The sequence below is a fragment of the Zingiber officinale genome, chromosome 3B (genome assembly GCF_018446385.1).
Source record: "Zingiber officinale cultivar Zhangliang chromosome 3B, Zo_v1.1, whole genome shotgun sequence".
In the NCBI taxonomy this organism is placed as follows: Eukaryota; Viridiplantae; Streptophyta; class Magnoliopsida; order Zingiberales; family Zingiberaceae; genus Zingiber; species Zingiber officinale.
This window is the reverse complement of record NC_055991.1, coordinates 28060857-28076194: the sequence shown is the minus strand read 5'-3', so window position 1 is coordinate 28076194 and position 15338 is coordinate 28060857. Positions and strand designations below refer to the sequence as shown.

The following is a 15338-nucleotide window of genomic DNA, read 5'->3' as shown; positions in this document are numbered from 1 at the left end:
TTTAATCAAATTATCCTATATTAAAAGTAGTTTTAAATAAAACTATTATAATAATATTTGATCAATATTAAAACAATCTTAAATAATTTGATAGTTGTGTAGAAATTTTAGAATAGGGCGTGTTTCATTTTCCCGAAAGAGACATTTTTCCCGACTAATTGATATTACAGACACCTTTTGCATGTGGTTTGTCTTCTTACGCGCCACACGAGCAAGAGCATGCAGATAACTAATTAGTTGTGAATTTCAATCGCCCACGGCATTTTGCAGTATTCAGCCATTCAGCCTCGTCGAATCATCTCGAACTTCACGATCAGGAGGAAGATATGAGACAAGAGCATGCAATCCATATTTGTACTTGTATATCAACCTCTCATGTGTCACCTCAAATCTTTCCATTCATTATGTACTTGAAGATGTGTTTTTGTTATTTCTGTCTGAAGAAAAGTCAACTTAATCTTCACTGATTAATTTCACCTTGAACTCGGCAGAAGCTGTATCAGCAAATCCCATTTTAGAGTCGAGAGAGACTCATCAAATGCCATCATCAGAAAGAAACTGAAGCTGCATAATCCAGGATCCTATATTCTAAGTGAGAAAAAAAAGAATGACCATCTCATAACTCCCCTCATTCTATTTGGTTGGTGGTGTAACTGCTCTGTAAAAAGATGGTTCAACATGCCCAGGAAAGGGCCAGTTGGTGCAAGAACAATGGCCATTATAATCACATAAAGTTCATAGACGCAGATTTCTGTACATGAAAACATCATGTTACTTTCAAAAACCAGGAAAGGGCATTAGAATACAAAAACATTCAAGGTCCAAATAAGTTAAAATTATTTAGGCAACAAGTAGTGTTCTTAAACCCTGAAATAAATAGTATATAAATGATAAACAAGGTAACAATTTGCTTCAGTATTTCAAGTGATGAATGACAACCTTCAAGTATGGTTGTTGGATACTGGTACATCTGCAGTTGGTAGTTGGTACTTTGAAGTATGAATTAATGCTGAAAGTTGACATTGATTCCTTTCCTTCGGTGTAAACTTTGACCCTATACTAGTTATACAATAAAAACAACCTATTGCAGAAGAATTCATATAGCAAGAATCCATCACAGAACAACACAGACACCTTTGGAACTTCCATCCGAGGAAAAACAAAAAACAGTTCAAGTTTTGCTCCCACTACTCCAACAATCTCGTAGGTTTAGATATCATAGATGAGCTTCTGGAACTTTAGCATGTGGTCAGGCTGCAAGGAGATGGCTAATGAGAGGCTACCATCCCCAGTGGGGCTTGGCAGGACAAATGATAGACCCTCATAAGCGATGCCACCTGGACCCATGAAAATTGGCCGACCCCAACCGAAGTCGGCATCATGGATTGGTAGACGCACCCAGCTAGTGAGCCCGATGTTTGGACATCTGAATGTGTGAGCACCCCTGACCAGAGCCCCCAAATCCGGCTGCATCTCTAGGTAGTCCAATGCTGATTGCAAGTAGCTGGCATCCATCCTCGACAAAGCCTCCAGGATAGTCTTGGCTGCTGGGGAAGGACCACCCTCCGAAGAGGCCACCTCGCTTGCTGGTGCAATGGGTGTTGCTGTGAAGATCACATTCCCAAAGTAGCCTTGTGGAAGTGGTGGTTGTATTCTCTGCCGACCATCAGTTGCAATGTACATCTTGGTCATCTGGTCTGGTTGGAGGTCACGCGCTATGCATGTACACCTCCATACATGAGCAGCAAGGAGGACATATGTGCTGTAGTTACCACCTGGCGGAGCTTTAGCTTTGAGGAGGTTAAGCTGTTCTCGGGTGAGCTTGAAGATGTTGACAGCAGTGGTGGAGCTTGAGCTTTTGGCTGAGTTAATGGTTGGGGGCATGGTGTTTGAAGGGAGAGAGTCCTTCATGGAAGGAGGGGGCAGGTATTCAATGTGAGTAAAAGAGGGGTTGGGTGGGTCACGAGCACGGAGGAGGGTTCGATCGATGAATGGTTGGATAGTGATGCCTATGCCACGGGCAACATCGGACCAAGAGTTGATGAAGTGAAGGCCAGAGAAGCCATCAGCTGCATGATGTTGCATACCAACACCCAAAGCTGCACCACCACACTTGAAGTGTGTAACCTGCGTAAACAATATATAGTCACATAAGTCATGATTATCGATACAAATGGAATTACAAGTTGACAAATCATTAAAAAGTAAATAAACACAAACACAAAGTACTATGACATAAATATAATGGATAATAGAATCCTGATTATGACAAACTAGTAACAAACACAAAATGCGGGCGGGACTGGTAGATGACAATAAGAGAATCACAGCCTACAAGATTAGCCTATACAGAATATGCTTGGGGCAATGTCACAGCTTGAGATTACAACCGAGGAATGACAATTGCTGATTCAACACATGGCAATTTAGGAAAAGCATACTTTTTAACATCTCAAAGTTCAATTACATATAGTTTGTGTACTTTAAACCTCTAAAAGAAGTAGCAGATTGAACTCATCTTATTTGAAATGTCACACTTTTTGGGTCCTAATTTGTGTTTCGGGCTTAAATTCAGGCTAAGGTCAATTTTTTAGTTTTTCTACTTCCATTAACCAAGTTTCATACATATACTTAGAGCTTACATCTTACACAATTAAATATTCTACTTCATTTCAGAAAAAATAAAAAATCGAGACACACCTAAAAACTTGGAAAAAATTTTGAGAAAAAAAAAATCAAATTAAACTAACACAAAAGACTTCTTGATAACTTTAATCCCTCTTAATTGTGTCAAGTACTGCATAAAACATGTCTAGACTTTGTTTCACGAGGCAATATCTCTTGGACCACTTTTTGTGGTCCAGGAGATGTGCCACTCGCATTTGCGGTCGGATCACGGTCGCAATCCGACCACAAATGATTGCGATCCCTTCATGGGTTCATCGTCCCCACCAGGTTATAGTTTTTATTCGGAGCGGGCGGTCGGAGGCAGCTCGGAGGACACCCTCGCTCGGCGCCCAGTAACCTGGCCACTTATCCACCACCGGAGGCCTTCGGGCGGCCTCCAGTCGTCCGCTCCGAATAAAAACTATAACCTGGTGGGGACGGTGAACCCAAAAAGGGATCGCAATCATTTGCGGTTGGATCGCGGCCGTGATCCGACCGCAAATGCGAGTGGCACATCCCCTGGACCACAAAAAAGTGGTCCAGGAGATCTGTGCTCTTGTTTCACCACCTAGGTGCAATGATATAGTGTAGCATGAGATAAGTTTGTTTTCAAAACTTTAAAATTGATACTTTGATTACTCTTCTTTTGTTAATTGTCTATCTTTAAACTTCTTTCCTTCCCATGTTATATGTTGTTTTATGTAGCTTTCTGATGTTATAATCCTATGTCAGGACCAGCTGCTAATCTACCAAGTGATAACATAGATTAGTCCCTTAAACTAACTACTAAAAATGTGACTCCAAGGTGAAATAAATGGTGTAAAAAAACATTCAAAGTAAAATACAAATGAATATAAATTATAAAAAGTGAAAACTTCGAACCTTCTTTTATTAGAATACTCACCCGACCACATGAAATTGTGATAGCATGATGTCACCAATAGTTAGTTTCTATTTGCATGATGACACTATATCATTGTATGCAGTAGTGATGACTTTAGCTCATATGAGCATTATTACACTAGTCAAGTGATTCACTTCTAAATGGATTTATCGGTGATAAATTTAATGATGATATATTTATTGGTGATGATTAAAAGATGATAATTAAAAGTGTATTATTTTGAGATAAAATGGGTAATAAATAAAAAGAATAGTTGTTGACTTTAATTTATGATAAATAAGAGAAATGCAAATAATAATGGACTATCTATATTAAAATGAAAGATCATAAATGAGATCTTTAAAAAGATAATGAAATTTTTTATTGATCTTTTTTTCTCTTGATCTATTAATTAATATTAAATTTATGTAAAACTTTCCTATTTACCTATTCACGATTTGCACTCACTTTCTAGACTTCTTTGACCTCCAAATGCAAGTGTCATTCAGGCAGTTAAGGTGTACTGTTTACTTTTGAGGTATGCATTTTAGTTAGATTTGATGTTGTATTTTGTTTTAAGGCTATCATAGATCATGTGTGGCAAGCGAAGTTTGTATCTAGACAGACCATGCATAGCAACTATCAAAAGTAAAATTTTCTGTACATGTGAAAGCAAAGGAATAAAGAGCGTTGTTTCCCTTGTAATGCAACAAACGACCAATGCCATTATTCATCAATTGAACAAGTAAATTAAATTTTTCTAGCACATAAAACCAGACAAATCCTTAACTTACTAAGTTTTTTAAAAAAAAATTGTCACTAAGAGAAAAATTCTAGGCTCAGAGGACTAGTTTCAGATAAATTAAATATATACAAGAATAATTCTGACACCTGAAAAGAGAAAACCTACTTCGCCTATCAAAAAATAAATCCCATTAATAAGCAACTCTAAATAGAAACAAAATAGATCAGCTCATACTTGGTAAGCATGAACATCAGTTTCCCAAATAGCATGTGTTTGGTACCACTAGTCCCCAGTGAAGGCATAGGCAGCCAAATGGTTCAGGGATGGACTGCCAACCATCAGAGTAGTTATAATGTCTTACCCTCCACCCAATTCAGTAATGTGTTCCTCAACAATAATGCAAGGTTCTGACATAGTTGACCTTGCATCTACAATCTAAATCACTCATTTCTTGGTCTTCAACCCCCTCAGTCATTACAAGGACCATTACTGTTAGTGCAATCAAATGCGTCTATTTATCTTCTATTATCTTGAACCACAAACAGATTCAAGAAAAGGATCGAGAGTGCTTAGGACTGATTGAGAAATAACGCCTTCTTTTGGGGGGGAGTTATTTGACAAAGATTTATCACGATAAGTGAGAAGGGAAACAAGCACATTTAAAGAGTGCACTACAATGAATATGTATGCTGCATTTAGGAAAGGATGAATCACTCTCAAACAAGAATCTATCGACTCTAAAGTTGATTGGATCATAGGGGTGAAGTAGTTCATGAGTGAAGATTTTGGCTCATGTTCTGAATGGCCTAACTGCACCAAGAAAATAATAGAAGAAACATTTGAACCATTAATTCATAATCCATTTAACTTGTAGGAGAAGTAAATTACTTAGATAAGTAGGCTGAATTGGTAATGGCAGTCAACTAAATGACATTGCAAGTAATTATGGTGTTGAGAATGGCTGCTATCTAGTCATCAAGAGGCATGGTCGTGCCACCAGACACTGCCTGGGCGAGGCCGTGTCTGGATCTGAGGGTTCCCTCGGGCATGCCCAAGCACAGGCGTGCCCCATTCGGGAAAGTCAGCACGCCCAGGCATGAGCATGCCCAAGGGCACGACATGGTCATGCCCGATTCTAGAAAGGTGGCACACCCAGGCATGAGCATGCCCAGAGGCACAACATGGTTGTGCCCCATTCTGGAAAGGTGGCACGCCCAAGCATAGGCGTGCCCAAGGACACAACATTTCCGTGCCCATTCTGGAAGGTCGGCACACCTAGGCACGGACGTCCCAGGGGCACGGCCTGGCCGTGCCGGAGACGCCGAGTTGAGCGACTTTTTAGATTTTACTTGGTATTTTTGGTCTGAAATATCATATATTGCTAGGGCTATATAAATAGGGGAGAGATAATTATTATAAAGCACATCGCTAAACCACAATAATTCTTCATCTTCTCTTCTTTCTCACTCTGTCTCAATTCTTCATCATCTTCCTCTTCGATTTCTTCTTTAGCGATTCTTCACTATTTTTGCGGTGTGATCTCAACAAGTGGTATTAGAACCAAGGCATCATGTATGAGATCTCTTCTACGAAATTTGACATTGTAAATTTTCAACAGAACTGGAAATTTCGGATTGTGGCAGAGGGTTAAAGATCTGCTGGTGTAACAGGGCATGGCGAAGGGCTAGGCGAAAAGAAACTGAAAGTGATGGAAAGGTCAAATTGGGAGGAACTACAAGCAAAGACGATGACAACGATTAGGCTTTATCTAATGGACGACGCAATGTATCACGTTATGGACGAGGAATATCACATTATGGACGAGGAATCACCAGTGACACTTTGGTAGAAACTGAAAAGTCATTACATGTCCAAATTTTTAACGAACAAACTCTATATTAAGCAAAAAAATTGTCCACACTTAAGATGTCAGAAGGCACTGATCTGAGCTAACATATCAACATTTTCAACCAAATCGTAAGTCATCTAAAACGAGTTGATGTGGAGATAGAAGATGAAGACAAGGCGCTGATATTGTTGAATTCTCTACCATCGTCTCCTACGTACGAGAATTTGGTTACAACTCTAATGTAGGGAAAGAAAACCCTCAAGCTAAAGGAGGGCACAAGTGCGCTATTGGATTTTCATCAACAGAAGAAAGCTAGCGATGAGAATTTGCAAGGTGAAGGACTTATGATGAGAAGTAACCAACAACGTGGGAGGAGCAAGACTCGATATGGGTCGAGCAATGAAAATAAAGTCAGATCTAAATCGAGAAAGAAGAAGATGATCATGTACTACAAGTATGGGATAAAAGGTCATATCAAGAGAGATTGTGCAGAGTAAGAAAGCCAATGCAAGAGTAAAGATGGTTCATTGAAGTATGCAAACATAATGGAAGAAGAAAATTTAGAGAGTGGTGATGTGATATGTTTTCAATTTCATCAAGCTGAAAGCGATCGACAGAATCTTGGATCTTGGATCTTGGATTCAGTATGTTCCTATCACAAGATGCCTAACAAGGTTGGTTTGACACCTACAAGTTGGTGAATTCAGGTTTATGATGGATAACGATGCATCCTACACCATTATTGGAATAGGGAATGTTAGAATCAAGATGTTTAATGGTGTGATCAGCATGTTGGGTGATGTTAGACATGTGCCAAATCTGATGAAGAACCCGATTTCATTGGGCACGCTGGATGATAGCGGTTGCTATTACAAGTCTGTGGTTAGTAAAGGTGCTCTAATGGTGATGAAAGCACATAAACTAGCAGGAAACACATACAGATTGTTGGGGACTACAATTGCAAGTGGAGATGCCGCTATAGATAAGGCAGTCTTGTGGCATATACGACTGGGTTACATGAGTGAAAGTGGGATACTAGAGCTTCATAAACGAAATTTATTGAAGGGTGTCAAAATATGAAAACTTGAGTTTTGCAAGTACTGTATTATAGGAAAACAAAGCAGAGTGCAGTTTAAGACAGTCCCACACACAAGACGGAGGGAATTATACACTATGTTTATGCGGATCTCTCGACCAGCCAATGTAGCATCTCCTAAAGGACAAGTATAATTTTTGTGTTTCATTAACGACTACTCACAGAAACTTTCTCAATGTTAAAGTTTTGAAAAACTGAAGTACAGAATTGACAGGAAGAAAGATCAAATGCCTTAGGTTGGATAATGGTACTAAGTACACAGATTCAAAATTCCAGGAATTTTGTGAGGAACATAGAATCAAGAGACACTTCGTAAGATACCACAGCAAAACGATGTAGCAGAAAGGATGAATAGGGTATAATCGAGAAAGCTCGATGTCTCAAGTTGATTATACCATATTCATCCTTTCTGCTACATCGTTTTGCTGGAGACAAGAGCAAACGTACAATCAAGTCACCTATAAGGTATGGTTTTGAGGACTTGGTTTGCTTATGCACTTATCACTAGCAGCGGAGATCCTACTACTTTTTAGAAAGCAGTACATAGTTCAGAAAAGGACAAGTGGATGGGTACTATGGTAGAGGAGATAGAGTCATTGCATAAGAACCAAACATGGAATCTAGTGGAGTTTCTTGAAGGAAGAGGGCTATAGGATGCAAGTGGGTGTACAAGAAGAAAGAAGCCCTTTTAGAAAAGGAGGAGAAATTTAAGGCACAACTAGTCGTGAAGGGTTACTCACAGAGAAAGAGATTGACTATGATGAGATATTTTTTTCGGTGGTTAGACATACATCTATCAGGGTGGTGTTGTCCTTAGGTAGCACATCATGATTTGCAGTTGGAGCAAATGGATATGAAGATGGTGTTTCTTCATGGTGATTTGGGGGAGTAGATTTACATGTCACAACTACAAGGTTTTAGTCAGCTTAGGGAAGAGCACTTAGTCTGTAAATTGAAAAAGTCATTTTATGGGTTCAAGCAATCTCCAAGACAGCGGTACACAATATGTGAGTATGACTGCAACATTTACGTGAGGAGTCTTGATGATGATTCACTCATCTTCTTGTTACTATATGTGGATGATATGCTGACGCGAAGAGAATGAAGGAGGTCATTAAATTAAAGAACCTACTAAACAAGGAATTGACATGAAGGATTTGGGTGCAGCCAAGAAGATTTTTAGTACAGAGATACATAGAGACAGACTCTAGAAGATTATGTCTATCTCAGCGGAGCTATGTTGAGAAGATATTGGACAGATTCAACATGGGTAATGCAAAATTTGTAAGTACACCTCTGGCGCATCATTTCAAATTGTCTCTTACAAAGTGACCAAGGATGGATGAAGAGATCCAAGACATGTCAAAGGTTCCTCCTATGCAGTGCAGTTGGTTGTCTAATATATATCATGATTTACACAAGACCTGATTTGGAGTGAGTTGTTAGTACGATGAGCAAATTTCTTTCAAATCTTGGTCGACAACATTGGGATATAGTCAAGTGGATTTTTAGATACTCGAGGAATACTATAGATTATAGCATTGAGTTCAGTAGACAAGGTAATCCTTCAGTTACATGATATATGGATGCAAGCTATGCAGGAGATATACATGACAGAAGGTCTACTATGAGGTACGTGTTCAGTATGGCAGAAGGACATATTTGTTGGAAGTTCATAATACAACTTATAGTTGCATTGTCCACTATTGAGTCAGAGTATATAACAGTAGTTGAAGCATGCGATGAAACATTATGGCTTACAAGTTTGGTCAGTAATTAGGTGTTCAACAAGATGGAGTAGAGTCGTATTGCGATAGCCAGAGTATAATCTATTTGGTGAAAATTGATTGTATCATGATAAGACCAAGCGTATTAATGTGAGGTTTCACAGAATCAGGGAGCTGATTTTTTCAAGGAAAATACTACTTGAGAAGGTCCACACTTCTAAAAACATTACAAATATATTGACAAAGTCAATTACCACATAGAAGTTCAAGCATTGCTTGAACTTGATCCATTTCTCTAGTTGCTAGAGGGAGGCAGCCCAGACTAGGCATTCCAAGTGGAGTTCACTCGTGGTTCTCCAAAGGAGTAGATACTCGCCAAGGTGGAGATTGTGAGGATGATTCATATCTAGTGATCAAGAGGCACGACCATGAATGACCTGACCGTGTCCGAATTTGACGGCATGGGCGTGCCCAGGGGTGCGGCATGGAAGTGCCCAGGGGCGCGGCATGGGCGTGCCCAGGGGCGCGGCATGGGCGTGCCCAGGGGCGCGGCATGGGCGTGCCCAGGGGCGCGGCATGGGCGTGCCCAGGGGCGCGGCATGGGCGTGCCCAGGGGCGCGGCATGGGCGTGCCCAGGGGCGCGGCATGGGCGTGCCCAGGGGCGCGGCATGGGCGTGCCCAGGGGCGCGGCATGGGCGTGCCCAGGGGCGCGGCATGGGCGTGCCCAGGGGCGCGGCATGGGCGTGCCCAGGGGCGCGGCATGGGCGTGCCCAGGGGCGCGACATGGGCGTGCCTTATTCTGGAAAGGTGGCATGCCCTGGCACAAGCATACATTCGGGAACGACTAGTCATGCCCCATTCTGGAAAGTCGGCATGCCCAAGCACGAGTGTGCCCCATTCTGGAAAGTCGACAGGCCCGTGCCTCGTGCCTAAGACACTGAGTTGAGCGATTTTTTAGGTTTTACTTGGTATTTTTATCTCAAATACCATGTATTGATAGGGTTGTATAAATAGGATCATTGTAACCCTAATGCACTATTTACTCGGAGGTGTGGATTGTGGAAGGAAAGAAAGTAAGGAAAGAAATAAATCCCTATTGGGAGGGAAAAGAAAGGACAAAGGTAAGAAAAGATGGGAAAAGAACCCCTAGCGATGGAAGACAAAATGAAAGAAACACAAGGAAGGTCATGGTGTGGAATAGCACCAACCTATGAATTTTCTACCGCTGCAGCTTCCTCGGTTACCAGAACACTCTTTGCCAGTTCTACCGCGATTGCGATGTCTACGGTAGCATCGACTTCACTTTGGACAATGCTATCGCCATCTTCCAGAACTACAACCTCTATGCGTGCCTCCCTCTCCACGATCAATCTAATGTCGTCATAGCACAAGGTTGCACCATGCCGGAATAGTCCACAGGGATCACCATCTACAACTGCATAGTGCGCGCCATCTCTGTGGAAAGTCTACTTGTGCACAGTGGTCATGCAGTCCTTCATAAACGACGCGGTGGATCCTATGGAGTGGCTAGAGTGGAGTGGTGCCTTTGCGCTCTACATGCTCTACTACGGCGAGTTCCAAAAACTATAGTCCCAGCGCCGACACCATCGGGCGGGTAAAGTGGCCCGACTTCAACCTCATAAACTCCATGGATGCCTACAACTTCACTCTCTTTAACTTCACTTCCACCAACGCATGGATGTCTGCTACATCAATTCCTTGCAGCAATGACTTCTTATAGAACATTTGATTCCTACAATTGATGTAGAAATTGGATTGCTAATTATGAGAAATTAAGAATCTTGGAATCGCCATTAACCACATAATACAGTAGATCCTCAAACTGCTCTCCGCCTTTGGTTTTTTCTAAACAAATTTCTCTAATTGATAAAACTTGAAAATCTTCCCTCCCAAAGAAAAGGAATCAGACGAAAGTAGATTAAGAGCAAATAAAACTTGAGTCAATCGATGAAGTTTGCAACCATGTCTGCGTTCCAGGAGTTTGGGTTTGTGTTGGAGTGGCGGACAGCCAAGAAGGCTCAAAAGAGGATGAAACGCCTCATGATCACGACGCCGACAACTCTGTGGTGCTTATCCTTCCATTGCCATAGAGGCCAACGCGCGCAAGACATGTCGAGGAAGGAAGGAAATGTGTTTCGCCTCATTTTGGATGGATGAAATTATGTTCACAAATGGATCAGCGGATGGATTTATAAATCCATCCGTCTGTTATTTTATGACAAGTAACAAGGGAAAGGATATAAAATCCATTCTCTTTTGTGAAATAAACGGAGATTTATAAATCCATCCGTCTGTTATTTTATAACAAGTAACAAGGGAAAGGATATAAAATCCATTCTCTTTTGTGAAATAAACGGAGAAAAGTTTTCCACGCGGAAAACTTTCTTTAGTTTTTGAATCTGTCTTCTCTAGTAAACAGAGCATAAAAGGGGAGAGATAATTCTAATAAAGAGTTCTTGGCCGTCTTGTGGAGTAGGCACATCGCCAAACCACGATATTTCTTAGTCTTCTCTTATCTCTCGCTCTCTCTCGATTCTTCTTCTTCCTCCTCTTCGATTTCTTCTTCGGCAGTTCTTCGTTATTGTTGCAGCGCAATCTCAACAATTGGTTTGGTAGGCCGTACATTTTACATGCGGTCCACATTCACATCCATGTATGATGAGAATATATGAGATGCCCATATCTCTTGCCAACCAAGGAGGTTCACCATGTGTGTGTTTCTAAAACTTTATTATTTAAAGAGTTCAGCCTAATTAAGAGATCCTTATCAAGAAATAAATTGCTCCTCCTGAAATGTCAACAACTTGAAAGTTACTTTGAGCAGAAAAGTATATGGCCCTTTAAGATCTTAGAATAAAAGGAAAACAGGGAGTTCACAGTGACAGCCCCATCTAACTTCACCAAAATTGACATCTGACCTAATCTACAACAACCACACAAAAACAAGTTATTTCTTATAAATCACTTTATCTATAAGCACCAATCTTTAAACATACATATAACCTAACATTTTGAGACTTTTAAATATTCGACAACAGGATAACCACCATTCTTAAACACTCCTTTTAAGACCAAACTGGTATAATTATATACCTAAACATCAGCCAAACAAATTAAACAAGTTACGCATGTCCATTTTAATTAATATAAACTTTATCATTTTTCATTATCAGAGATGACAGTATCTTAAAATGATATATATCACTATTATTTTGATCCAACTAAACATGGGTAAATACATGATTTCAAGTATTGATGTATATTAGCTGACAAACTGAAATATAACAATTTAGTCGCCAACCAATAGCAATTCTTTGTTAGTATGAGTAAATCTCAATGTATTCAATTTCTTTTCCTATAACTCAATTCAATTTTGTTTGTCAGTCATAAGAAGATAAAACACTAAAAAGAGAGGAAGGAAGAAGAGGGAAAACACCAATGGGTAATATTGCCAAGACAAGAAGAATTCTCTTCCTATAACATATCCTTTGACTTCAATCGTTAATCAAGGAAGGAGATGAATCACTAGAAAGTGAGGATAGGATAAGAAGTGACACATCAACCAAAGCACCAAAGCACCAGTAGTAGTAACGAGAAGTGATGCCATAGTTGGTTTAATTAAGTTCTCTTCATGTCCTTAACAATAAATGTTGTTCAATTTCAACTGTGTCAATCCAAATTCAACTCTAAGTTTAATCAAGATATATTTGTGCATTCATGGAGAGATCAATTTCAATACTAAATATCCTATGAACAATATTTAATATGAATGTTAGAAATTTGTGAAATGAATCTTAGTAGAATGCCGTAACAACAGATGCGCTCATTCGATGCACAATATTTATTTTGGTATAAGAAGGAATAATCTTAGCCGAGATACTTATTATATTTTAGAATTACTATAGCTTTGTATTTAGAGGTAAAGAAGCTTTTTTTAAGTGTAAGAGGACTAAAAAATAAACTCTTAAAGTAGAATGAGGCACACGGATTGCAACACAATGTTACAATATTGCACTGAAATCCTCCTATGTGAGACTAAAATGCAACATGAATAATACATTGAATAATGGTTAACATACTGACTATAAATTTTAAGAAATGAAAGGATAGATTTAATTTTTTTTTCTAAAAAAAAAATAAAGCTACAAAGTATCAACAGGAAACTTAGGAGGATATTAGCAACGGAGACTATGACAAAAATTGGATCACAAGGTGTCACAAAAAAATAACAACTCGAAGGTAAATTAAAAGAATTCAGCAGAATGCGGTAAGTACCTGGAGGACCAACAGCGGGAAGGCGGAGATGTCTTCGGTGTAGTCTACCTTTGGGATGAGCTGCTTCAGCTCCATGGTGGGTGCGAAGTCGCCGAAGTCATCCACCGTCGCCTCTGCATCCGCCTCCACAAACAGAACCCCCTCGCCGTTGCAATCGATCTCAATCCGTCCGTCCTCATCACGGGCCAACCGCCCAGCCATGGGGTAGAAGGGCACCAGCGCTCGGGCCAACGCGTCGCGCATCATCTCCGCGTCAAAGAAGTTCGCCGATCCAACCGGACGATAGAAGTACACGCTCGGCGTGTGGAACCGCGGCACCACCAGATCCAGGTTGGAGTTCCACAGCCTTCGCTGCGGCGTCGGCTCCGCCGGCCTCACCATCGTCGATCGCCGCACGTTGATCACCACCATGGCTACAATCAAGATTTCTCTTCACGCGCCTTCTACGAATACCCAAAAGGTAGACCGGATCGTCATGTCAGAACCGTTCAGTGATCACCACCAAGAACATACACATCATGACTTCAACACGCAAACTAATCTCCCTTTACTTTATCCACAAGAAGCACAATTCCTCGATACCGACGCAAGATCCGGCGACGAACGCCGAGGAAAACCCCAATTTTTTTATCTTTGATAAAAAAAATTAAGCTAAATTTTGCCAAAAAAAGAACGAATACAAAGGGGGAAAAACATATATAAACCTACAGGACCATCGTCCAATCAGCAAAAGAGAATGGTAGAACAAAATCTCACTTCCGCAGCCTAGAATTTAAGCTGAAAAACCATTCGTTCCTTGGGAAAAAAAAAACAAATCTTATGCTAAAAACAGACGATACAACCCGAAAAAGCAAACCGTAGATCCATTCTCCCTAAAACAAGAAGAAGAAGAACCAAAAAAAATTCCAAACCAACACGATTAAAGGGCAAAAATCACCTGTGCCCTGCAGAAGGTGAGAGGAAGAAGATAAAGCTAAAGCGGATCAATTCAAACAGCTCAACGAAGCGAGCTGGGTTTCAGAGCGGATCAAGGGACCCTTAAATACCCAAAAAAAAGAAGGACCGGAGAAACACGATCGAGCGCGCCGAAGAGACGGCGAGAGTGGGTGCGGTTGGTTGGTGGACGAGCCGAAGCGACCGACTCTGCGTCACTACTCGAGACGCGATCCGGATAAAGAATTAACGATGCCATCGCGTGGCCGAGATCTGCAACCGAGTCTCGAGTCGTGAGTTAAGTCGGAGAAGCTGAAAGGTCAGCGTTGTGAGTTGGTGGGCGATGGCGACCGGATTGGGCAAATGATTAAAATTATTCGAACCCTACCCGATACCGGTCTGCCCATGGACGTCCAGGTATGCGTTTTTGCCAAGGCGGTGGTTGCGGTGGGTGGGAAATGGGGGCGGTTGAACCTGACAAGGAACAATTAGCAGGCATCGGCCCGATCTCATTTGACGAGCCGGTCCATTTCCGAAACATTAGATCGGATCACACGACACGATGATGTGTCACTTTGACTGTTTCTTCAAATAGCGACGGCTCCGAATTTGGACCGCTCACTAAAATTGACCGGGGTGGGTCTGGCTTGCATATATTGAAACACTTAAACCAACGCCAACCCAACTCCTCAGTTCTCACCCACCACCACCAACACCACCACCCACGTCGAGGGTCTGGAAGTGGATTAGATAAACGAAGAAATCTAAAAATAGAATTATTGGCGACGCGAACTTGTTCACGATCTTCTAGGAGGATTCCGCTAAAACGTCAACCTTCAGAGAAAAAAAATGCAGATAATTTTTGGTTCGGCACAAACTCATTAACGAATATATTATTTATAATATTATATTCGGCATGCTTTAAAATTAGTCAAAACATTCTAAAGTCTTAGTTTATTTATAATAAACTTTACCAACTTTGTAATTTTAAATATGCTTCTATTACATAAACGTGTCTAGAAACCATTTATATTTGATATGAGAAAATTATTTAATATTAATATGTGGTGATTATTTTTACTTTAAAATAAATCAATTTAAAATTTATTGTTTTAAAAGCCTGCAGAATATTAAATTAGAAT

General features: G+C 40.6%; 1 protein-coding gene across 1 annotated transcript; it reads right to left on the bottom strand.

The window, feature by feature from the left end:
• Nucleotides 1-855: 855 nt before the first annotated feature.
• LOC122056267 (hydroxycinnamoyltransferase-like) lies at nt 856-14359 on the bottom strand. Its single transcript, XM_042618141.1, has 3 exons — nt 14201-14359; nt 13264-13706; nt 856-2127 (listed from the first exon to the last, which is right to left on the bottom strand). The coding sequence occupies exons 2-3, from the start codon at nt 13672-13674 to the stop codon at nt 1210-1212; spliced, it is 1329 nt and encodes a 442-aa protein (XP_042474075.1). The 5' UTR covers nt 13675-13706; nt 14201-14359; the 3' UTR covers nt 856-1209.
• Nucleotides 14360-15338: the final 979 nt, after the last annotated feature.